General features: G+C 44.0%; 1 protein-coding gene across 1 annotated transcript; it reads left to right on the forward strand.

Moving 5' to 3' along the window:
• The first annotated feature begins 392 nt into the window (after window positions 1-392).
• BicD (Microtubule-associated protein Bicaudal D) lies at window positions 393-26,868 on the forward strand. Its single transcript, XM_028307481.1, has 12 exons — window positions 393-772; window positions 5,379-5,519; window positions 12,654-12,878; window positions 14,896-15,133; window positions 15,858-16,021; window positions 17,441-17,584; window positions 18,116-18,365; window positions 20,252-20,392; window positions 20,829-21,008; window positions 23,125-23,382; window positions 23,779-24,926; window positions 25,461-26,868. Exons 1-11 carry the CDS (start codon window positions 557-559, stop codon window positions 24,087-24,089), a joined length of 2,268 nt encoding a protein of 755 aa, XP_028163282.1. The 5' UTR covers window positions 393-556; the 3' UTR covers window positions 24,090-24,926; window positions 25,461-26,868.

Genomic DNA, 26,868 nt, shown 5'->3' on the forward strand with positions numbered 1-26,868 from the left:
CTAAGTATTTCTCTTCGACAAATACATTAACACATAGTGAACCACTTTTCTTTCACGACTATAAAAATATTTTAGCAATTTAATTCACAAAATCAATTGCAAACATTTAAAATAAAGTTTGTTTACACTTTGACAACAATAGACTGACATGCAAGGTGACATGTCAATGAAGTTTTCAGTTACTGTTGCCATTAAAAGAAATTAGTACCATTAGTTTTCCGCAACATGGCGAGGGTTTTTATGTTCCTGGTCAGGCTATACATGAACATCACTCGACCATGTATGTCCATTTGGACATATCGGAATGGCACGCTTTGACGATCAACTTGCTGTATCTACTCTAATCCATATCTGTGCAGTGAATGCAAGTGAATGTCGATATGGTGAATGATGAATGAACTATCACATCACTACGCGAACTGTCCACGAGCTGTCAAGACGTTTTACTTTTGGGAGAATGTAGAAACAATTGATTTTACACGTTTTATATCGTTGTTTTTCTGAGATTATTTACTTTGTTTATGAAGATTACACACCCGGCCGTCTAACTGTCGCAATGGCAGCCACGGCCCAAAGCGATATGTCCGTGATCGAGCTGCAGGCGGAGATCGAGAGGCTCAGCCGAGAGCTCGACCAGGCCAGCAGCGAAAAGATACAGTCAGCGCAGCTCGGGCTGGTGCTCCTGGAAGAGAAGAGCGCCCTGCAGCAGAGATACGATGAATTGGAAAGCATCTACGAGAACACAAGACATGAACTTAAAATCACACAAGAGGTTAGTGGCCTACATTCTGTTTCTTTCTTTTCACTTTTCATGCATTAATGAGTACATTAAATCGTGCAGAAGCTGAAATTTTTAACGTCTTTTTTCAATTTTGTATTCATACTTTGAACTACTTTCAAAAGTTGCAGTCAGTGGAAAATATTTGTTCACTATAACCTACATAGTGAATTTCTTTCACAGAATCACTTAGTAATGTATAAACTAACGGGTTTTTCCTTTACATTGAATTAAACCAGTAAATTAAAACAATTCCATCAATTTGTAACTTTCTGCCTCCATAGATTGTGTTATGTTTTCACAAGGAAAGTTTTTAGTATAGCAAAAATATTACAACTTTTTTAGAATAGATATGAATCCAAATATTTTTACTCAATACTCAATACTTTTATTGCATAACCACATTAGCATTCACATTTATAGGTCTTACAATTTATTCTATTCTATAATTTTATTCTATTTATTTAGTACAGTTGGTAAATACAATGATAAAATCTAGGTAATAACTATTTAAAAACTAAATATTATTTGCAACACCTTCAATGAATGTGTTTTATTAAATAGGTAGCGTCTTTGTTGTGCTTTGGTATAATATTTTCTTTGAGCTGTTCATTATAGCCTGTTTAAACTGTTTAAGAATGATTTATTAGTTATTATAAGACAAAAATTATAAATACAGGCATTTGTTGGTAACGCATAATTAGTCTGACCATCTCAGTGTCACTTTTTTTAAATAATAAAACTTTATTTTAGATATTTCTACAAATATTCTTAATAAATAGAAATATAAATACTAATATGTATGTAATGAAGCATTTTATAGCTCTTAAACATATAATTACTTCTTGGCTATCTTAGGCTGAGTTGCACCACTTTAATGGTAACTTTTTTTTGGACTATCCTGCGGATTTATTGCCGCAGTGATTCTGCCAATGTCAAGTGTTCAAGGAGACACATACTTTAGTCCGCTTCAGTAGTATTTTAGATAATGTTGTAGTCTTTTCCCTTTTTTTAAAAACCCAATAGATAACCGGTGCTTTTTTTGGAGTTTGACAGATTTTTGACATTTGTTTAAGACTTCTTGCAGGTGATGCTTGGCTTGATGGTGCGACCCAGCCTTAATGTCCCACAAAGACATACATTTCAGTTTTATGTAAAAGGTTTCTGCTCTCTTTTACTTGAGAAAATTCTGATACTAACTACTGCAGTGTAACTGGCTCAAAATCACCAAGGTGCAGAATTGGCTTTGCTAGCAATTTTATGTCTTAAATCTTGACTTATTTGAGAGAAAAAAAATCATAAATTACTTCAACTAACCTGTTTTGTGTGTACATCAAACAATATAACTAATTAATAAAGCAAATTTTAAATAAAATCAATATACATGCATGGATAATCATTTCGGGAACGCGTCATAATGTACAATCTTCAGCAACAAGTTCAAAATTTAATATAACAATTTAAGGTAATTTACACATTTCATGAATTAATACACCGTATTTTTTATACAGAATTTAGTTTCAAAAAGGATACCAAAATATTATTTATTTTTAACTATAAAAATGTTCAATATAGTTTGTCCGATACCGCACAAGTCATTTCAGTGAACGTATCGATAAATCGATCAAAAATTATTTTAAGTGTATGCAGCCATTCGGTATCTAACGTCAGTCGAGGAAGAAAACAATAACAAAGCGGGCTGTCACAGTATTTATGGTCAAATAAAATAAATCTAAATGGTAAGTACTTTTCAATTCATTATTCGTAGAGCGTACATCAATAGTCCGTCATTTCGTGAACGTAATTATTACATTTAATTATTGATGAAATTCTTTTTTACGACACGAAATAACAAAGTAACCTGAAATATTTTCCTATTGACAAACCCAGATCGCATTTAAGATGGCTGCCGTCTAATCAAAGCGTGCGCTTATTTGAAATCGTCATTTCGTGAACGGTCATTTCGGAAACGTTCCCGGACATGATGGCACGTTCCCGAAATGACTGTTGCGTTCTCGGAATGATGATTATTATTTCTAAGTGCGAATCATTTACAATTTTTTAATAAATTTATATTAAAATTTTGTTTTTTTATTATTACAGCATAATGGAAACTCCTAATAAGGAAAAAAATAAAAAAAACCTCAAAAAAAGCTTAAAAAGGATAGTGCAGCTTATTTGCGCCAAAGGGAAAAGGCGAATGCTAGAAAAAGAAAGTTTTTGGATAAGATGACTGAAGAGCAGAAATAAATTAAACGGACTAAGGACAGATAATATTATAGACTAGCTTTCCGCCCGCGGCTTCGCCCGCGTGGACTACATTTATTTTTTCCAAAATAAAATGTAGCCTATGTTACTCGTGGATAATGTAGCTTTCGAATGGTGAAAGAATTTTTAAAAACGGTCCAGTAGTTTTTGAGCCTATTCATTACAACCAAACAAACAAAGTTTTCCTCTTTATAATATTATAGTGTAGATAATATAGGTCATGGTAAAGGCCCTATGGATGGTGTAGGAGGATGCCTAAAAAGAACAGCTGACAGACATGTCTTGTTGCTAATGTTAGAACAGCCTCAGAATTCGCCGATTTGTTCAAAAATGCTGCTATCGAAGTAAAAGTAATCCCAGTAGACGACGTGATTGAGGAAAAAAACCGCGTTCCAAAGTCTCTGGCTACTATTCCAGGTATAATGGACATCACAAAATAGTACTGGCAAAAAGGACTAGACGTTTTGTTTAATACAATTATATCGATACGAACATTTTCATAAAGAGCTAAAACTGTCGAAGCTTTCAAGCATTTGTAATATGAGTGCAGTTGCACCTGAGGAAGTTTTTATGCCTGCAATTGAATCTCCTGTTAACGAAGAGCCCACGATCACAGATAAAGATTTGAGATTAAAAAATTGAGTAAGCATTTATAAATCTGTATACTGTTCATCTTCTTCGGAAAACGAAGATTTAGATACAATATCTCGTATTCAGCAGATAAAAGTTAAACAGATTGATGTTGAAGCAAATACGTCTTATGGCAAAGAAAATATACATCCAAATCTCGTATCTCCTGGAACATTCTAGTTTGTTAAAGTTCCTACTGAGAAGCCAAATGTTTGCTTCAGATATATTGCTACCTGCCAGACATGTGTCGCTGATGATGATGGAGAAATCGTAGTAACCTTTTTGAGATCTGTGTGTAACAAAAGGGCGATGATGCTTGGACTTTCTCTGCGTGATCAAATCAGAAATGAGGAGATCCGCAGGAGAACCAAAGTGACCGACATAGGTCGCAGAATTGCTAAAATCAAGTGGCAGTGGGCGAGGCATATAGCTCGTAGAGACGATGGCCGTTGGGGCAGAAAAGTTCTCGAGTGGCGACCTCGGGCTGGAAGACGTAGCGTGGGCAGGCCTCCTACTAGGTGGACCGACGATCTGGTAAAGGTCGCGGGAAGAGCCTGAATGCGGGCAGCGCAGGACCGTGCATTGTGGAAAACCTTGGAGGAGGCCTTTGTCCAGCAGTGGACGTCATTTGGCTGAAACGAACGAACGATAGAAGTTTAACTAGACTGATTTATGAAGATGTTAACACTGAATTATAAAATAATTTATTAATAGTAAGAGTAGTTTTTCTTAACTGTCAACAGTATGGCAATATAAATAAATAACTTAGTTATTTAAATCGTTGTTTATAATTAAAATATTTCCTTATTTCTACCTAATTATATCAATATCATCATTTCGAGAACATTTTTGTCATTCCGGGAACGATTGATCATTTTCGGGAACGCTACAATATTTCAATAAAATACACACAAATGGAGGTATTCCAATATTATGTATATATTTATTACATTACAGAACTTTTGTTCTGTACATATTACGTTAATTCGATTAAAAGAGTTTTAAATATTTTGAAATTTCTTAAATTGTATGCGCAATAATAGCAACTTCTTGAATTTTTTGACGTATTTTGCTTGTAGAAAATTTTGAATGTATTGATTTCATTATTGCTTATTCAATATAGATACATAATATACCCATGTTTTTAAACAAAGCTCAAATTATGCGCTTTGTTTGGTTTTTGCGGATTTTATGAAACTTAGGAAAACGTTCCCGAATTGATGGTTTTCTGCAAGATATTTACTACTAAGCAATATTACTAAAAAAATAAAGAATTCTGTGCGCTGCCCTGTCAAGGTTTAAAAATACACAAATTAAGGAACAGTATAAACATTTGATAGTGCAACACTGGGTACAGTCGTACCTGTGTTAAATTAATTTATTTTCGTTCGCTTTATTAAACAATAACAAACTAAATTTGTACAGGTAATTTACAAACTTAAAAACTATACTATATACAAAAAAAAAACTAATAGTCATCATTATAGCTTGCAATTTTTTTTGTCACAAAACCGATTTTGAAATTCGCAACCTTGGTGATTTTGAGCCAACTTCAGAATAACATTAATTTGTAGGTTTGTTATAAACCAAATACAAACTTAAACCAAGGGGGGGGGGGCGGTATGTATTCATTTCATGTGAATGACACAAGAACCATCTAATTATGATTATTGTTTTCTTAATGTAGTTTTTTTGTTGACAGGCACTTATGAAATTGGACACAACACAAAAAGTCACTACAAGAAGTGGAATAGAACAAGAAAATGCCCTCCTCAACGAATCGGCAGCCATGGAGAGCTCGCTCACCCTTCAGATCTTGGAGCTGGAGGGTGAGACCAAACAGGTATGATTTTTATAAATAAAAAATATGTATATTACATATGGGGTGTATGGTACATTTTAGTGATTACTTTAGTGTACCCTACATCCTGCACTAGACCTGGCATAGTGGTTTGCATACTAGACTACTATGCCAGAGATTACTATTCTGATAACAAAAACTAATGTGTACCTAAATATTGGGTGTGTTCTATGTTGGTTAAAAAGTACAAGTTTACTCTGAAACTAGATGGCGCTGTATAAAATGTCGGTATTTTAAAAAAAAAGACTAAGACAAATGTGGTCATGATAAACACTTGTATAATCAATCACTCTTGTTGAAAAGAAATTAGGGATGGTATTAATTGAGAAAAAACACATTAGTTATTTGTATTTGAAAACTTTTTTTTATTCTAATAAAATTTAAGGACTTTTTTCTATGTATAGACATGCCAGTCCTATCGTATCCTATATTTGAAAACTTAAAATAACCTAAATGTTATTCTTGGAAATTAATCGAGTCGCCAATTCGACCCGGTTTGTTCTGTAATTCTGCACAATTTGTTGCAAGAAGATTAATAATCGTGGGTGTAACGCGGACCAAAGTTGAGACGTTAGTAACCATTAAATTAATTTATAGTTTCACGCAAAAGCAAACGGATATCTGCCATTCCAAATAAAATAAATATCTACTGTTTGGTCGCGGATTAGACTCTCGACATTATAACATTAATTTCTACTCCAGTACTTGTGGGCTTGCGCTATGAAACGTTCTCCCTGAAGCACACTTTCATCTTTGTTCTACCATTTTTCAGCATACATTAGTTAGAATTAGAACCACCCACCCGCGAATGTTATGTGTTCTTACAATACACACTATGGAAAGTACTTTAGGAAACTCATTTTAATAATGATATTACGTAAATAAAAGCAAACGCAAACGCAGTTTGCAAAATGTTTCAATTTACATAGATCCTGCTGAAATACCGCGTTTTAATTCTACTTTCTGCGTTTATTACCTTGGTCGTTACGCTACGAGGCTTTGATACTCATAACTTATTATTACTTTCTTGTTTTTATGGGAATAAGTTGAGAATATCGGAATGAATTAACTTTGTAAGCAGCCGTTTCTTAAACAGCAGTCATAACCACAGTCATAACTTTCAACTATCATAACAATTACCTGGTCTGAAAAAAGCAGAGCTTCTTCTGTGGTGACTAGATAAATATATTATATAAAATTATATATTCTTAAAAATCATTTAAATATCTTCGCGTGTAAACGTTCGTTTATTTATGTACTTAATAACATACCGGCCATCGGAATTCGAACCCGCAACCACATCTGACGTAGTTCATAGTATTCAAATCGCCAAGCCATGTAGCCGTTGCGGTTGCTGGATTTGGAATTTGTCGCATGCATTTAAAGTCGCAACACAATTAGCCTACTACTGCTTAAGGACTATTAATTAGTTCTAAAATAAATAATGCAAACTCAGTCACTAACTTAAAGGTAGTAGATTTTACAAAAAATGTATCAATGGTTCTCAATAAAAAAAATCTGAAGTTAATCATAATTAAAGAACGTCATCGATAAACGGCACGATCTATTTTGCTTCAATGGTTATCAATCTTAAATGGATCATTAAGCATAATGTGGTAGGTGGATATCCGACTGAAGGAACATTAAGGAGTATAGGCATTATTGTGTTATTTAATTGACGGTTAAAATCTGTAATTATATTTAAATGTTTGTTCTGTTTCATTCTATTTTAATAGCAAAAGTTTTGAAAAGGCTTGGAAAATCTCAATAATTTTCATTAATGTGAAAAACAGATGTAGGCAGTAGCAAGTGAACATGCATCAAATTGAATAGTAATTTCCATCAAGTTTAGAATTCGGAATGATAATAAAAACCGGTTTTCCAAGTTTTTCACGCGAAAATGTGCGATTGATTAGCGAGCGGAAGTTGGCACAGTTCACAAGCCCCTGCATGGGAGTCGCTCGCGTCATTTTCTCATTAGACAATTTCGTTTCCCCAGACGCATCTGACGAATGCCTACGCTCATTTTAATGAAACGGGAGCAATTGATGTGAATCATCGGTCGCCGGTCGGCCCTCGAACAGTGCGCGCGAGTCGACGCCTCCTAACGCACTCAATTTTCTTTTAAGAAGAAATATTCAGTTGCACTCAGTTTTAATACTCTCGGAAATATTAAAGTAATCATCATTAATCACAACTTAATCACGGTTCAATATGAGCGTGAACCAAAAAGACCTTTATCGCGCGTGATGTAATGCCGCGAATGGCGTAAGCGCAGCCGTCGGGAATCCATAACACTGATCCAGAAATACATTTTTATTTGCCCGGCCTTGATTCACGTTTTCACGCATTACTCAATGGTGTGTAGATTTTAAAAAATGCACAAACGTAGTGCATTAGTGTCTTGAAAAGCGTGCGGTGTATATCGTGCCAAGTGTATGTTGTGTGATAAATAATGCGACAATAATTACGCTGAAGATGAATGGGGGCGACGAGGTACTGTATTTATCTATTTGGTGTCCCGTCGTGCGGGCTGGCCTGCCGAAGTGCCGCTCATATTTCATGTTGTGTTTACTCAGATAATGGAACATTGTTGACAGTTGTTTAGTGCTTGGACCTCAGCCAAGGGAACACGCTGTGGGCCCATTTATAGTCACTTTCCATAATAATTTCCAAACATTTGATTGTAGCAAATATAGTTTTGCTATTTATTTTGCCATTTTCTATTGTGAGAAATGGCAAATGGAAGAGATACTTTGTTAAGAAATATAGATTTATAGCTGGGGGCGTTTCTAATATCTAAAGATGAATGATATCTTTTAGCTCTATTAATCCGATTCTCAATGAATAAAGCATTCATAAATCATAATACAGCTCATTTTAGTATGTATTCCTAAGACAACATACCCAAAAATACATTACATTAGTGCATGACTAAGGTGGCAGTGTAAATTCCTGCAATTGTTCTCGTCCAGTCTCCTGCTTTTAACTCAATTACTCACACCCTCCTCTGTATATGTATAGTATGAAGCATCCGAAATCCAGTATGATGTACTCAAGATTAAAATGCATAATATCGAGTATCCGTATGATGAAGGGTTACATATAAATAGTTTATTAATAGGGATGTTTTCTGGGTAAAAAGCAAGAGTTTGAATTAATCCGTCAGTTAACTTATCAAAAATACTCGACACGTATTTTTCACTTTTCCATACTAATTTGAAAGAGATAAAGCGCGCCAAAGTTCATAAGAAGAGGCCCGTCACGTCGAGGCGTGCTTAAAATTGTAGCACTTTGTGATGTCACGCGGAACTTCAACGCACTATGATTGACAAATAAAAATATACGTGTCCAGACTGTTCAGTATTTTTGATAATGTAACTGACGGACTAAAAGTTTTTTTTAAGGAAACTAGCCTAGTGTAATTAAAAGTGAAACCTGCTAAAATTATCAGGTAATAAGGTTGTATGAATGACGTATTATATAGGTCGATTCTGTTATCGCTATCAGTAGTTTGCTTTAGCCATGCATGCCTGACTGACTCAACCTGCAAGGACGATACGTCATTTCTATGACATTGCAAGTTCTTTATTGATCAAGTTTACCACGCAGGTTTCTTTGTAGAAGCACTGCATTTTAAATAATATTAATACCCCATACACCATATAAAATGACGTTCATTCATTCCTTTTTGTGCTGTCTAAGTACGAAATCTCGACCTTTATGACCTATATGGTAGTGGTAGTAGTGAACTTTATGACCTAGAGACGGAGGTGTAACGTATTATCGGTGCTTAATGTGACAGATCAGCGTTTTAAGATGAAGACTTAAGGAAATGCATAGAAATGATAGAATCGTGGTTTTTTATTTCGTCAAATGGGAAATAAAGGCTTTTAACTTAACGAGAAGGAAGCTGGGGTGTCATTGAAGGACTCGACCAAATTCAGTGGTAACCATCTATACTAATATTATAAAGCTGAAGAGTTTGTTTGTTTGTTTGTTTGGTTGAACGCGCTAATCTCAGGAACTACTGGACCGATTTGAATAATTCTTTTTGTGTTGGATAGCCCGTTAGTTCCTGAAGGCTTTAGGCTATATATCATCACGCTAAGACCAATAGGAGCGGAGCACCAATGAAGAATGTTTCAACTGCGTGCGCTCGCCCAACAATGCATAGTAATGCATGAAAGTCATGCCGCGGGCACCTGCTTGCGCTGTATACATAAACTCATTTTCGCGCGAGAGTTTTGGCGGAGGCCCTTGAGGTAGTGGGAGTAGTCTTGAGGAAAAGCTCCTTCTCCCACGGCCAGTGGCATGCTGGAAGCTTGGTAATTCTAGCACCCGTAGGAAAATATAAAAAAAAGTTTACCAATAATACTGCGGTAGGTGTAGTTTTCGATTTCGTTGTAAAAAAATAATACCACCGAGTAACTTTCACCGGATCAAAGGCCGAGCTGCATATTCATAAAATATAAGAAAAAAATATTTTCATGTTTATTTAACCTGATTTTTATATTTTAAAAGTATTCAAACATTTAGATAATAACGTTAAAACATTTAAAAATAATCGTATGAGAACGTTTTCGACTTCTCCACGGACGAAGTCGCGGGAAAAAGCTATTTGTAAAATAATTAGACTAAATTATTAAAAGTCTAAAGCCTACCCAAAGTCATTATTCCACGCGGACGAAGTCGCGGGCACAGCTAGTAATTAATAATTTTAAAAACCCGATGTCAAAATTTTCAATTAAACACATCTAGAGACACAGAATTAACTCAATCACAGGCACTGCTATCCGAGTAAACGGAGTAAAGGATAATCGGTTGCTACATTTAGTTTTTTATACCCATTTGTCTCATACAAATGTCACACCCCATTGGGTGTGACATTTGTATGAGACAAATGGGACCGGCTTCACGCTCACGTAGCTGTGTGAAAATATCTTATTACTTCTCTTGGTTACGATACTTTAAATTATAATCGGTTCTTAAAAATAATTACTTTTCTCTAATCGCACAAAAACTAACGATATGTTCCTTACAGTAGCGAAAATACAAAATTGAAGTAGGTACCAACTCTTTTTCATATTTACTCAAGCTCTTGTTTGTATGAAAAAGCATTTTTTTTTTCACTTTGTTAAAAAATAAAATCAATGGGTTGGCTTTATCAACTGAAACACGTCAAGGGATACATAATTTTTACAAATATCTGTCTCGCGTGTCAATAAATCATCCTGCTGTAGACGCGTGTCAGTCCGCCGTTAATACATGAGCAGTTCGCTTTATTCTTCGGCAGATTTAAAACCTATATCACATACGAACGATTATGTTACAATTGTTTCTTTATTCGTTGTGCTGGAACGAGCGATAACGGAAAAATGCATTTGTTATCTGTTTCAGCGTTTAATTCCTTCACAGTAATTCGCATTCTTTACATTTTGTAACTGTTTCACATTGGGCCCTAAATGGTTTCATTCTTTGCCGTTAAAATTCTTTTACCAACACTGTGTTAGGTAATATCTGAAAAAGTAACAAAGTATATAATTAATGTAAATGCTTTCGGCGCGAGCTCTGCCTTGAATCTCTTTTACATTCCACTTATTTCAGATTTTCTCTGATAAAATTAGACTAATTATTATGGATTAACATAGCAGATGAAAGTGTGTATTTAAATTGCATTCATTTAAATTTTTTGGTCGTACTCGTAATCATCATAATTTATTCGCCTATGTTTTGTATTACTATAATAGAGAAACAAAATAAACTGTTAGCGATATAATGTTCTTATTGATTTAAAAGGTACAAAAATTATTCGATATTACTTGCGTGTGGACGTCATTTGGCTGAAACAACAACAACAACAACTTGCGTGTGCAATAACTTACCAATGACTAAAAAACGTTACGTGAGAAAAACTTCCGAACGTAAAATAATATGGGTACTTCGATTTTTTTTGTCATTTTTCAGCATTACACTGGGGAACGGTGTGAGTTTATCACAGGTGTCGAACCTTGACCTGATTTAAGGTTGAAATTTAATTAAAAGCGCCGAAGTAGAGTTATGGTTGAAAAATCCGAGGTAGTATTTTTCATTACGAGCTCGCAGCTCAAATATTATCGCGTCAGCAAAATTTTATGTCGGCCGCGCCTCGCCCCTAATTTGTGTAGCTAGACAGGAGCAATCAGCAAAGTGCCGGCCAGCGTCGGCCTAGCCTTTTGGAGCGCTATTTGCTCAGGTACAACTTGGGTGTATTTACGCTGGTTTCGTATGAGGCTAATTGGATGAAACTATGTTAGCGGTATACGTCCAGTGCTCTTAATGAGAGTTTCAGACGTAAACCAAGTGTACATTTCTGTCTCATTAATAATTTTGCTGTCTAGAACGTCCGTGTAAAATGAATATGTCTCTCATCATTATCTTCAGGGGATAAGTGGAACTATTCCTCGTTGAAACTGCAATAGAATTTCTACAATGGAATGGTTAGATTGTTCATGTGAACTAATGAAATGTCTATCGGCTTTAAGCCTGAGAGCGATGCGCTCAATGAACACGTTTCTTTACTTAAATAAATCGAATATAGCGCAGCCAATGCAATGGTTTGAGTTTATAGTGAAATCGCTGCATATCCAAAGCTTTTAGAAACAACTAGCTGACCCGGCGAACTTTGTTCCGCCTTAATGGCAATAAATAAGCAGACTTTTTTTTTAATTTCGAACGGGATAAAAAGTATCCTATGTCCTTCTCCTGGCTCTAAACTACCTCCCTGACAATTTTCAGCTAAATCGGTTCAGCCGTTCTTGAGTTATAAGTGGAGTAACTAACACGACTTTCTTTTATATATATAGACTAGGTATCTAATTTAGAAAAAGTAACTTTCTAGCATTTGAATTCAATCTTCGTCATGACTATAATCCTCGTGCGTAACGATCCAATTGCCTTTGCATTGTAGACATTGGTGACTGAATTATTTACGGCGCTTCTTCTTAGTACTTGCCAAAGTTGGTCTCCAAGCGCTAATATGACAAAAACATTAAACTTGTTAAGGTTCCTTATAGGCAACGCTTAGGTTTAATTTCGTATATATTTTATTAACGAAGTCCTTTTCTTCTTTCACAGTTACGTCACGAGCTAGAGCGCGTGGTGAGCGAGCGAGACCGCTTGCTCGCCGAGAGCTCGGAGCTCGGCGTGGACAAAGCCACGCGCGAGGCCGAGCGAGCGGCGCTCCGCGCTGAGCTGAGGGAAGCCAGGCAACGGGAGCAACGACTGCTGGTGGACATCGGGGATCTGGAAGACGAGAACATATCGCTGCAGAAACAGGTTTCGGCGCTCCGGTCGTCACAGGTGAGGTTCACTCTTGACACTTAACTTGTTCGCGCGAGGCCGAGCGAGCGGTCTTGCGTGCTGAGCTGAGAGAAGCCAAGTAACGTGAGCAGAGACTGCTGGTGGACATCGGGGATCTGGAAGACGAGAACATATCGCTGCAGAAACAGGTTTCGGCGGTCCGGTCGTCACAGGTGAGGTTCACTCCTGACACTATTTGTCCGCGCGAGGCCGAGCGAGCGGTCTTGCGTGCTGAGCTGAGAGAAGCCAAGTAACGCGAGCAGAGACTGCTGGTGGACATCGGGGATCTGGAAGACGAGAACATATCGCTGCAGAAACAGGTTTCGGCACTCCGGTCGTCACAGGTGAGGTTCACTCCTGACACTATTTGTCCGCGCGAGGCCGAGCGAGCGGTCTTGCGTGCTGAGCTGAGAGAAGCCAAGTAACGCGAGCAGAGACTGCTGGTGGACATCGGGGATCTGGAAGACGAGAACATATCGCTGCAGAAACAGGTTTCGGCGCTCCGGTCGTCACAGGTGAGGTTCACTCCTGACACTATTTGTCCGCGCGAGGCCGAGCGAGCGGTCTTGCGTGCTGAGCTGAGAGAAGCCAAGTAACGCGAGCAGAGACTGCTGGTGGACATCGGGGATCTGGAAGACGAGAACATATCGCTGCAGAAACAGGTTTCGGCGCTCCGGTCGTCACAGGTGAGGTTCACTCCTGACACTATTTGTCCGCGCGAGGCCGAGCGAGCGGTCTTGCGTGCTGAGCTGAGAGAAGCCAAGTAACGCGAGCAGAGACTGCTGGTGGACATCGGGGATCTGGAAGACGAGAACATATCGCTGCAGAAACAGGTTTCGGCGGTCCGGTCGTCACAGGTGAGGTTCACTCCTGACACTATTTGTCCGCGCGAGGCCGAGCGAGCGGTCTTGCGTGCTGAGCTGAGAGAAGCCAAGTAACGCGAGCAGAGACTGCTGGTGGACATCGGGGATCTGGAAGACGAGAACATATCGCTGCAGAAACAGGTTTCGGCGCTCCGGTCGTCACAGGTGAGGTTCACTCCTGACACTATTTGTCCGCGCGAGGCCGAGCGAGCGGTCTTGCGTGCTGAGCTGAGAGAAGCCAAGTAACGCGAGCAGAGACTGCTGGTGGACATCGGGGATCTGGAAGACGAGAACATATCGCTGCAGAAACAGGTTTCGGCACTCCGGTCGTCACAGGTGAGGTTCACTCCTGACACTATTTGTCCGCGCGAGGCCGAGCGAGCGGTCTTGCGTGCTGAGCTGAGAGAAGCCAAGTAACGCGAGCAGAGACTGCTGGTGGACATCGGGGATCTGGAAGACGAGAACATATCGCTGCAGAAACAGGTTTCGGCACTCCGGTCGTCACAGGTGAGGTTCACTCCTGACACTATTTGTCCGCGCGAGGCCGAGCGAGCGGTCTTGCGTGCTGAGCTGAGAGAAGCCAAGTAACGCGAGCAGAGACTGCTGGTGGACATCGGGGATCTGGAAGACGAGAACATATCGCTGCAGAAACAGGTTTCGGCACTCCGGTCGTCACAGGTGAGGTTCACTCCTGACACTATTTGTCCGCGCGAGGCCGAGCGAGCGGCTCTGCGCGTTGAGCTAAGGGAAGCCAAGTAACGCGAGCAGAGACTGCTGGTGGACATCGGGGATCTGGAAGACGAGAACATATCGCTGCAGAAACAGGTTTCGGCGCTCCAGTCGTCACAGGTGAGGTCCACTTCTATCAGTAAATTTTTCCGTAGTGTATAGTATATATCTCATTCTTAAAATAAAGCCGAAAATTCAATAATATATTCGAACTCTTTCTATATCCTTCTCATTTGCGGACTAAGATAGCAATCTATCCCCGGGACTACTCAATCTTCACTGGTTGGGTTTCATTGAAGGCCAAACTGTAGAACCTGGATATACAAGAGTTGCAGTGGTAGGATTAGTCAAGTAATCAGTTTCTGTCACTCAAAAGATCCAATCAATACTATTATTTTTCTCAAAGATATCACATTAATTCACAGGTGGAATTCGAAGGCCTAAAGCATGAAGTGCGACAACTTCGTGAGGAGGCGGAGAACGCGCGCGCAGCCGCCGATGAGACGGCAGCGCTGCGCCGCATCGCTGAACGGCAGCTGGCCGAAGCGCTGGAAGCGCTGCAGGCTGAGCGAGAGGCCAAGTTCGCCGCAAAGAAGGAGCTTGACGCGCATCTCAGCAGGGAAGCCGCGTACAACATCACGAATCTGGCATTCAGTATACGAGGTTTGTGTTTGTATACAATCTACTGTAACTGCGTCTAAAGCCCGGTCTGCGAGCACGTAGAATGTTGTCCAATGACCCCAAGCTACCCATCCTTATCGCTCGCGCGTAATTATATTGCTGTCGCGACTGTGCGACGGGCGCCCGCAGTGAGTGTGCGAGCGCGACATCAACATAATTACGCGCGAGCGATAAGGATGGGTAGCTTGAGGACAAAATTCTACGTGCTCGCAGACCAGACTATAGTCTTAGTTGCATCGCGTTGAGTGACAGCTAGACGCGCTGCAGGCCAAAAGGGAGGCCGCGTACAAAATCACGAATCTGGCATTCAGTATACGAGGTATGTGTATCCATAGCCAGTTACATCGAGTTAAGCGGCAGTTGGTCGAAGCGCTGCAAGTGCTTCAGGCTGAAAGGGAGGCCAAGTTAGTTGTTAAGAAGGAGCTTGATACCCAATGATTGGCCTATGGCATTCAGTATTATGAGCTTTGTGTTCGTCTACAAATTATTATAGCTGCAGCTCCAAAGAGCTTTCGTCGAACGTAGTCTAGTGGTGCGTTCACGCTGAGCGCATGGCTTCGCGCGGCACACTCGACATCCTGCTCACTCAAGAGGAAGGTGAGCAAGATGACCAGTGTGGATGTACCATAGTAGTAAAGCATATTATAACTGCAAAATGATAACTTAAAAACTAAATTATCTAACAATAATGACCTTTATTTCTCAGGAATGCCAGAAGACAGCACAGAGGACGAAGGCGAGCCGGGTGGCTCCGGGTCGGCGGAGCTGGCGTCGGCCATGGGCGACCACCACGCCGACCTGTTCTCCGAGGTGCACCTGCACGAGATCTCGCGCCTGGAGAAGCAGCTGGAGCAGGCGCACAACGAGAACGTAAGAACTTTATACATTCGGCGTCAAATACACTGGTCATCACAAAAATCGGCCCACCTACGTTTTACAGGAAAACTCGTTTCTACTGACACAATCATATTACAAGTCATATTACGTGGATTAGTCCGCACTAGTCGCGTCCAGTATGCTAAATTACTACGTACTATTTGGAATAGGTATTTGGATCAAGTATTAATAAATACTAGGAATAGGTGCACCTAGTATCAAATTTACCTAGTATAACCCATCTCTATATGCCATGTCGCATATGTGGCACGGGGTTATACACTCGACAGCAAATAAATCGCACCACCCGCGACGCGAACTTTAAAGATTTTCTTTTGACACAATAATGGTGCCCCAACAATATTGGTGTTATTTGAAAGCCCAATAAATATCCTTAAAGAAAAACACATTTAATAAAACGATAAACATATACAATAAATGTGACTTGAAAAACTTAAAAAAAGACCTCACTTTGGGCTCACCTCTGGGATCAATTAGACCAATTTTTATGGTTATAAAACTAAATATTGATCTCACGTGTCCTCTTTAACAGATGGATAGCGATTAATCCCAACTTAACAGTTTTATAGCCATAAAAGTTGGCTCAAGCGTAACTACCTATTTTTTGAAGAAGTGACTCTGGATTCTTCTACAGACACATTTTTGGGGGAAAAACCTTTCCTTTAATGAAATTAAGTTTAGAACTAGGCTTTTAAATAGTAATATAGTTATAGTAATATTGGTGGGAAGTGGGGATGCATACGTTTGAAAGTGCTTGTCGCGGGTGGGCCGATTTTTATGATGACCAGTGTAGTTCGTGACCAAAGTGGCCTAAAAGTCGACCTTATTCCAGTTGTAACAAAGACGTGTTGCGCACTTTTTGGCAACTTTGGGTGTTACGAATTATTTGACGCTACAGTCAAAGTCATTTAACAAGCAGTGACAGGCGTGAAGTGAGCTGTTCAAATCAAACGCCTCTCAAAACCTGGCTGTATTAACAGCGTAGATCTGAAGTGTAAAACCGTGATACGCTCCTCGCGAGATCATACGTGCATGCGTAAAACTAATTTCTTTCAGCCTAAAACCAGCCTTCTTTACCACTTTGTTTTATTACGATATGCGCGGCGCAGAGCTAATTCCTCCACTATAAAACCACCCTTACTCCATTGTTACAACGTTGTTTATCGCTTGCAGACAACTATCAGCGTTGATGCGAGCAGCACAGACAACTGCGGAAAGCGAGAGCGTGGCGGCTGAAGTTTTGCGCCCATAACTAATTCTTCCACCACAAAACCACCCTTACCACATTGTTCTAGCGTTGTTTATCGCGTGCGCAGACACAGCTATCAGCGTAATTCCTCTACCATAAAACTACCCTTACTCCATTGTTTTAACGTTGTTTATCGCTTGCAGACGCAACTATCGGCATCGATGCGAGCGGCACAGACAACAGCGGAGAGCGAAAGCGCGGCAGCGGCGGTGCTGCGTGCCGGTCTCACGCGCGCTGCCTCCCGTGTCACTGCGTTACACGCGCTGCACAGCGATTGTGCGCCCCTGGTCAGTGCACAATGATACTCACATTTAATTTTACCCTTTTAGTACACAACATGTTATACAAAAAAATATTTTCGATCTTATTATTAGTTAATAAAAATTAAAAATTCTGTGGCCTATGAGACCTATGAGTTAATATTGGGTTATAGAATACTTTTCCTTGATATTCTAATGTCTCACGCCCGTATTCTCAAACATTACTATGAGGTCTCACAGTGCGCGTGAACTCACAGGGTGACATACGAACCAATCACAGAGCTCTATTCAATGTTATGCGTACGATTTGCGGCTTCACTTAAGCAAACATCGTTTGTGAATACGGGCGAAAATCTTCATTAGTTTTGCTGTGCAACACGCAAGAGTAAAGCTAACTGTCACATGTCAATGTTGTTGTTCTGTTAATACTGTTGAAACATATGCTGCTGTTTCACTGGCATTTTACAAGTGTTGCCCTCTCTAACGCCCAGACGTGACGTTTAACGTCAATTTTAATTTCTTCGCATTCTTCATCGATCTTTTGCTGTGTACATCCAGGAGGACGAGAAAGTCGAAGGCGGCATATCAGCTCGCGCCGGCCGCTGGTTAACCTGGTGGCGCGTGTCAGGCGGCGAGCTCGAGGCACTCGGCGCGGCGCTCGGCGAGCTGGCCGCCGCCGCGCCGCCCGACTCCGCCGCCGCGCACCAGCGCCAGCAGCTGGCGCAGCTCAGCGACCGCCTGGCCGAGGCCGACGTGCGCTGCGCCGCGCTGCAGGCCGACGCGGACCTGCTGCGCACGCTGGCCGGCGGTGAGTGTCGCCCCTCGTCCTACACTAGCTGCGGCCGCGCTCCAGCGCCAGCAGCTGGCGCAGCTCAGCGACCGCCTGGCCGAGGCCGACGTGCGCTGCGCCGCGCTGCAGGCCGACGCGGACCTGCTGCGCACGCTGGCCGGCGGTGAGTGTCGCCCCTCGTCCTACACTAGCTGCGGCCGCGCTCCAGCGCCAGCAGCTGGCGCAGCTCAGCGACCGCCTGGCCGAGGCCGACGTGCGCTGCGCCGCGCTGCAGGCCGACGCGGACCTGCTGCGCACGCTGGCCGGCGGTGAGTGTCGCCCCTCGTCCTACACTAGCTGCGGCCGCGCTCCAGCGCCAGCAGCTGGCGCAGCTCAGCGACCGCCTGGCCGAGGCCGACGTGCGCTGCGCCGCGCTGCAGGCCGACGCGGACCTGCTGCGCACGCTGGCCGGCGGTGAGTGTCGCCCCTCGTCCTACACTAGCTGCGGCCGCGCTCCAGCGCCAGCAGCTGGCGCAGCTCAGCGACCGCCTGGCCGAGGCCGACGTGCGCTGCGCCGCGCTGCAGGCCGACGCGGACCTGCTGCGCACGCTGGCCGGCGGTGAGTGTCGCCCCTCGTCCTACACTAGCTGCGGCCGCGCTCCAGCGCCAGCAGCTGGCGCAGCTCAGCGACCGCCTGGCCGAGGCCGACGTGCGCTGCGCCGCGCTGCAGGCCGACGCGGACCTGCTGCGCACGCTGGCCGGCGGTGAGTGTCGCCCCTCGTCCTACACTAGCTGCGGCCGCGCTCCAGCGCCAGCAGCTGGCGCAGCTCAGCGACCGCCTGGCCGAGGCCGACGTGCGCTGCGCCGCGCTGCAGGCCGACGCGGACCTGCTGCGCACGCTGGCCGGCGGTGGGTTTATTTATTTATTTATTAGGTACACCAACAAAGTCACATACAGTTTGTCATAGAAGTCTTAAGAAGCTCTTTTACACGTCCCAGTTAAACCCTGCTACCAGAGTAAATACAAATGAGTCAGCACTAGTCCACATTATAGTCCAGGAGCCGTAGCAGCAGAGTAAATACAAATGAGTAGGTCAGCTTCATAAAAACGCACCGAGCGCACCTCACCGCTAATCCACACAAAATTTTGTCAGTGTGTGCGTGCGCGCCGCATACGTATTGACGCACTCGCATACAAACCGCGCTCGGCGTTTCTATGAAGATGACCTACTCATTTGTATTTAATCTGCTGCTACGGCTCCTGGACTATAATGTGGACTAGTGCTGAGAAGAAGCAGTGCAAGAAACTTACTGACATTGAGACGACGCAAAAGTCCGTATAAGTACCATCTGACTCGTTTTACAGCTGCTAAAGCCCTGTCTGTGAGCACGTAGAATTTTGTCCAATGAGTTGAGAGTGCTCGCACACTCACTGCGGGCGCCCGTCATACAGTCGCGACAGCAATATAATTACGCGCGAGCGATAAGGATGGGTAGCTTGGGGTCATTGGACAAAATTCTACGTGCTCACAGACCAGACTATACCTACATGACTGCGTTCTTCAGGCTTGACTTTCTTCTACGCTGACATGGGTGGCGTATATCGGCCGATCGTACATATAACATTACATTTTATAAGATGACTGAGAGATGTTGACGTCATTGGCTTATTTATAGCATCGCGCTGCTGATGCTTCGCAGCGGTCACGTCGCGTGCATCAATACACGCACGCTCAATGCGTTGCTGATCCCTGAGTCGTATTAATGCATACAAGATACACGATATGCTATAGTTCCCATTAGACTTTTCTGTTTTCATTCGCGGTCGACTGTGTGCGCATTTTTTTCTTTCAGAAGTCTCGCTGTTTGGCTATCGCGACTTCATTATTTTACGTGTGGCTAATTCTACATGTTCCATATTCCAGGAGCGGGTCGCGCGCTGTCGACGGCGGCGCCGGCGCTGGCGTCGGCGGCGGAGACGCTGGCACAGATCTACCACCACGTGTGCGCCGTCAACGGCACGCAGCCCGAGCGTTTGTTGCTCGAGCACGCGGGGCACGCCGACGGTGAGTGTCGCATGACAAAGTCACTTAAATATCAATTTTCATTCAGCACATTTGTGTACCTTGAATGTGAAGAGCTCCAAGTCTTTAATCTTTTTACGTAGTGTACCTTAGAATTATCGGTTAAAGATTAATCAACTATTACACATTCTGCTTCGTGTGTTTTAAGACTTTTGCTAAAACTTGCGTGGCCCGTAGCTGTGCAACTAATAGGTTGGCAGCTGATATCCATTCTTTGCGCCTGCGCAAATTTTAGCGTAAAGTCTTGTAATGTGAAAAGAGCTTCAAGTCTATGGCAGTAGTGTAGTGGCGCTTATCGTATGTTATGATTTCAGTTGACGGATCCAAAGGCCGGTCCGTAGAAGAGCACAGCCTTAAATGTGAAAAGAGCTCGAAGTCTGTAGCAATAGTGTCGTTAATCGTATATTTTAATTCTCAGTGGGCGGCTCCGAGGGCCGTTCCGTCGAGGACGAGGCTCTGGCGCTGGCGGCGGGCGAGCTGGAAGGCTTGCGGGCCGCGGGGCTGGTGGCGCGCTCGGCCGACACGCTGCTGGACCAGCTCACGCACCTGCGCGCCGCGCTCGACACCGCGCTCGACTCGCGCAACAGGCACCAGCCCGGTATGTTGGGGGATATAAGGATAGCGAGCGATCTGAGGGCTGAGTGTGAGTTTTTATCAAACTTCAAAAAATGTCATTTAATGTATGACGGATTGTACAGCGCTCCTAGCGGAAATTGTTCAAAAACTAAAATTTTCATAATTTTTTTAAACGCGCTCACTATTTAGCACATTTGATATAAACTCACACTCAGCCCACTGGTGCTTGCGTCAGGCACCCTCCTGGTATGTGGGACACACAGCTACATAACACGTAATACTAACGCTGGACCTGGTACGTGCTACAGACACCGACCTGGTACGTGCTACAGACACCGACCTGGTACTGGGTGCTATCTTGATACTTACGACCGTTACAGACCTGGTAAGTGAGACAGGTAGGGAACTGGTACGTATAGATCGTTTCACCACGAAGACGCGCCACACCATTCTTCCGCTAATGTTTGAGTATTATCGGTACACGCGAAATTATCCATGAATTGCACACGCACACTTCAATAAGGACGCTCGGGTTGCTCGGATCAAACTCCCCGCACCCCGCACCTCGACCAAAAATTGGTGGGGCGCGTCTTCGTGGATGAAACGATCTATATGTGCGACAGTCAACGACCTGGTACATTCTACAGTCGCCGACCTGGAACGTAGGAAAAGTAGCGTCCTGGTATACCTACCTGATACGTTCGACTGGTGCCGACCTGGAGATGACACGCTAGAGACGATGGCCAAGAGGAACTTGGGCCAACAGCTAATGACATCGTTACGCGATGGTCTCTACTTTCTAAGGATTAAGCACTTCCATCGATTGATCAATAGTGGTTGACATACTCCGTGGCAGCAGCCTGGCTGTATTTACCATTCATGTAAACCAAATATCAAACAGGTAAGTCAAATTCATCATCGTCGTTGCCAAAATCACGGTGAAAACCAACTATGGTGTCCACGTGATGCTATTGTGGGCGTATCTTATTTACGGTATATGGTGACCATGTGTAATGCTGGTACAAAATAGTGTAAAAATCGTTGCTTCGTACAATATCTTTCTAAACGAAATTTTATTGTTTTCAATAGACATTTTTATTGTGGATTAGGTATGTGTCGATTTTTATACTTATTTTGACCAACAGCGATTGTTTTATCAAGTTATATGATCATCTGATATCTCAGTGGTCTTATAATTTGATTGAAAATACTAACCCCTACTAACCTTTACCCCTCCCTAGGATCAACGCAAAATGAAGTCTCGATTTGCAAGCATAAAGGTCAAAATACCAGCTTGGCAAAGAAAATGAAAGAGCAAAATAACGCCAAACTAAAAGTAACTGATACAAAGAAAAAACTTCAACAACTTATCTCCCAATTAAAGTCTTTCGACAAATGTTTGAGCGACTCAAAAAGCTCCGAATGTACGGGACGAACAGTCAAAGAGATCACAGACTATTTTGAGAACATATCAAAAAACGATTCTGGTTTAAATGCTCAAATTGCAACAAGCAAAGATAGTTGGAACAACAAATCTTTTACGTACGAGAAAAAGAACCCTATTCCAACGCTGTCAAAGACTACTTTCCCTTATTCGCATGTCAAGAAGACTTATATGACGAAAAAGGTTAACCAAAAAGATTTGAATCTGCATGCGTTGTGGAAGGAAAAGTTACTGCAGGCAAAGGTGTTACGCTATAAGCAAAGCGAAGTGAGAAGCATAGAGAGTAAGGGAGACAACATGTTGAGTAGTATAAGAGACTCGGTGAAGACAAGTTTCATTTCGTGCGCGTTGATGCTGCAGTATATTATGTGAAGATGATGGTATAAAGTATGAATTTAAGCTGGATTTTATGTAGATAGTGTATTAAGGAACTTCCTATTTATATTATAGTAGTTAGAGTATTTTATAGGACAGTAGTTAGTTCATAGTATTTATTTACTGTTTACCTTTTGCAGGACTTTCCTTTATCCTAATCATAGGATAGACATTTTCTTATGTACCCATTATCTTTATGTATTTAAATAGTTCTTATTTATAACTATCCAAGAAAAGGAAAAATGTAGTAGACACATTATCATTTCAAAGCCTACCAAAGGCATGTTTTAACCTGTTCTAATCTTCACCCCTTCCCCAGTTATGGAGACCGAAGAACGCGGTGCGGAGCTCGCGGAACTCCAAGAACAAGTCATCAAACTCAAGTCGCTTCTCTCCACGAAGCGCGAACAGATCGCTACATTGCGCACCGTCCTCAAGTCCAACAAGAACACAGCGGAGGTGGCGCTCGCCAACCTCAAGTCCAAGTACGAGACGGAGAAGATCATCGTCACCGAGACCATGCTCAAGCTCCGCAACGAGCTCCGTTTGCTCAAGGAGGACGCGGCTACATTCTCCAGTGAGTATTTTTTTGAATCATGTCTCGAATTCTATTTTTACTGGTTGACATATAATTTGCCTGACTCTTGAGTGTCCGTTGTTATTTAGTCATACATTATCCCAATGTTTAGAAAAGCCTGCAGGCTTCTGCATCTTTCGAAAGTTACAATTCCTTAAAATAATGTGTCTGCTTTGTCGCGAAACTCCAAGGCTACGGCTGGATACTTTCGACACCGCCACTCGTGCGATGACGGAACACTGCGGAAGTTTTAGTGGGTATACCCTGTCCTTTTCAAGACAGCAGCGCTCTTTTTGAGCGCGGGTAATTCCACACACCACCTTGCCCCCAGGGATGCAAAGCATTTCCTCCGAGTTATAAATTCCTCTGGGTTAAAAACTACGTATTTGCTTGCAGGTCTGCGTGCGATGTTCGCGGCGCGCTGCGAGGAGTACGTGACGCAGGTGGACGAGCTGACGCAGGCGCTGGCCGGCGCCGAGGACGAGAAGAAGACGCTCAACCAGCTGCTGCGCCTCGCCGTGCAGCAGAAGCTGGCGCTCACGCAGCGCCTCGAGGACCTGGAGGTAGGGCCGAGTGTCTCGCTGCTGGCGGCAGGTGAGGACGCTCCACCGGCTGCTGCGCCTCGCCGTGCAGCAGAAGCTGGCGCTCACGCAGCGCCTCGAGGACCTGGAGGTAGGGCCGAGTGTCTCGCTGCTGGCGGCAGGTGAGGACGCTCCACCGGCTGCTGCGCCTCGCCGTGCAGCAGAAGCTGGCGCTCACGCAGCGCCTCGAGGACCTGGAGGTAGGGCCGAGTGTCTCGCTGCTGGCGGCAGGTGAGGACGCTCCACCGGCTGCTGCGCCTCGCCGTGCAGCAGAAGCTGGCGCTCACGCAGCGCCTCGAGGACCTGGAGGTAGGGCCGAGTGTCTCGCTGCTGGCGGCAGGTGAGGACGCTCCACCGGCTGCTGCGCCTCGCCGTGCAGCAGAAGCTGGCGCTCACGCAGCGCCTCGAGGACCTGGAGGTAGGGCCGAGTGTCTCGCTGCTGGCGGCAGGTGAGGACGCTCCACCGGCTGCTGCGCCTCGCCGTGCAGCAGAAGCTGGCGCTCACGCAGCGCCTCGAGGACCTGGAGGTAGGGCCGAGTGTCTCGCTGCTGGCGGCAGGTGAGGACGCTCCACCGGCTGCTGCGCCTCGCCGTGCAGCAGAAGCTGGCGCTCACGCAGCGCCTCGAGGACCTGGAGGTAGGGCCGAGTGTCTCGCTGCTGGCGGCAGGTGAGGACGCTCCACCGGCTGCTGCGCCTCGCCGTGCAGCAGAAGCTGGCGCTCACGCAGCGCCTCGAGGACCTGGAGGTAGGGCCGAGTGTCTCGCTGCTGGCGGCAGGTGAGGACGCTCCACCGGCTGCTGCGCCTCGCCGTGCAGCAGAAGCTGGCGCTCACGCAGCGCCTCGAGGACCTGGAGGTAGGGCCGAGTGTCTCGCTGCTGGCGGCAGGTGAGGACGCTCCACCGGCTGCTGCGCCTCGCCGTGCAGCAGAAGCTGGCGCTCACGCAGCGCCTCGAGGACCTGGAGGTAGGTCGACGGAAACCCGGCAACTTTGTCTTCGTAGTAATGGTTCTGGGATCCTAAAGTCGAGTGCCTTCAAATTTTTACTTTATCGAGAAGTTGAACTTGGGTTTTCAGTCTAAAACACAAGATGTTGTTGCGTTTTCTTTGCGCAGATTTAATGTCACTGTTCTGAGTTTGTAGTCTGCGTTACGCTCCGTCCTGCAGACTACCGACTTTTAGTCGGCTTCCAACTCGTATGAAGAATCGGTCGATATCAAATCAGTGTAATGTGCACATTTTCATACATGCTCATTGACTCTTAGGGCTCTATTTCACCGGGACACCATGGCGGCGCAACCAGTCACAAAATGTATGCAGCTCTATAGAGAGTTACTCACCTGGTGTCCGTTTGGTTGCGCAAAGCTGCATACATTTTGTTGGTAGCCGGCGACTGGTTGCGCCGCCATGGTGTCCCGGTGAAATATAGGGGTTACTGATTAACAGTCTGCGTGGTATCTTAGGCTTCATAGTTGTAATAACGCTGTTCGCTCCCCGCAGGTGGACCGCGAGATGCGGACGCGGCGCGTGCCCAAGGCGAGCGGCGGCGCGCGCGCGCGGGGCCGGGACTTCTAGCGCCTCGTCACGGCGCTCAAGGCCGCCGCCGCCGCCTTGCGCGCGCTGCTCCACGCGCCGCCGCACGCCTCGCGCTAGCTGCCCAGTGCTACGGACGCGCCCAGTGCTACGGACGCGCCCAGTGCTACGGACGCGCCCAGTGCTACGAACCGTTGTGCTACGAACCCACTCGCTGAATAGCGATGCGAAAGATACGTTTTGGTATTTTTCGAAAGATTCGTACATTTTTTAGTCCCGGAGTGACGTGTCCGGTAGCCTTCGCGGTTTCACTGGATGATGTAGACCGGAAATTAGGACACGATGGACCCCATCCAGGGTGCTCTTAGTGAAATATCGCAGCGCTAGTGCTGCGCAACTGCCGTCAGCGAAGGCCGAGGCGAGTAGTTAAAATATCGATAAAGAAATTTACAAATTACTTAGGAATAGTGCATAAAAATCTAGGTGTACTTCGTAAGGTACGTGTATAAGAACCAAAGGTACTCCGAAGTGCACGAATCTATCGAAAGGTACTTTTTCATCGTTCAGTGTGTCACGCGACGTGACGAATTGACTTCTAGTGCGGAAGCTACGAATTTACGATTACACTCGTGCGATAGCGCCCACGAATTCGGCGCCCGCGCGGGACCGGACCATCGATGTATCGACCGGCGCCGGCGCCCGGCCGCCGTACGCGGCGGACTCGGCCATCTTCGAGGGTCTATTCCACTTTGATCACCTGGCTTTGATGACCCAGGTGATCAAAGTCCACTTCCAGCGACAATTTAGTATCCTTTGATCACCCACGGATATGATGCCCTGGGTGATCAAAGTGGACTCCAATTAAATTATTATTTTAGTGTCCTTTGATCACCTACATACAAATCAAATAGACCTCTTCGAGAGGTTTCGGAGCGACGATACCTCGATCGGAACATCGGCTTCGACGCCAGCGTGCGCGGCCGGCCGCCGGCCGAGTGATTTATACGTTTTGTAAAATGTAATGTAATCGAGCCGCCCCCGCCCCGCCGCGCCGCGCGCCCCCCGAGCCCCCGTGAACCGTCAAACTGTGCAGGGGCGCGCGGCTAACTAATATACAGGGTGGAATTTTGTAATGCCACCTGGAGGGAAAGTACCCTTAATACTGCAGATAGAAAATTTTACTGAAAGAAAACATTCCTTTGTTTTTGAAAAGAAAGTGAACTGCATTCATAGATTTTCAAAAATTATTCGAAAATTCACTACCATACCGTACAATATTTTCTGTACATGATTAAAATAGTTTAAGATTTTATGGATTTCCTTTCATTTGATTTATCAAGTTGGTTAGAGAGATTTCATCTTTATACTTGACCCT

Source organism: Ostrinia furnacalis, unplaced genomic scaffold (assembly GCF_004193835.3).
Source record: "Ostrinia furnacalis isolate ACB-3 unplaced genomic scaffold, ASM419383v2 OfSCF2256, whole genome shotgun sequence".
NCBI lineage: Eukaryota > Metazoa > Arthropoda > Insecta > Lepidoptera > Crambidae > Ostrinia > Ostrinia furnacalis.

Excerpts from the sequence above, each read along its gene's own strand:
- BicD (XM_028307481.1), top strand. The coding sequence starts at position 557 with ATGGCAGCCACGGCCCAAAGCGATATGTCCGTGATCGAGCTGCAGGCG. Across the intron at positions 18,366-20,251 it reads GCTGCGCACGCTGGCCGGCG|GAGCGGGTCGCGCGCTGTCG; the intron begins GTGAGTGTCGCC and ends TCCATATTCCAG. Across the intron at positions 21,009-23,124 it reads GCGCAACAGGCACCAGCCCG|TTATGGAGACCGAAGAACGC; the intron begins GTATGTTGGGGG and ends CCCCTTCCCCAG.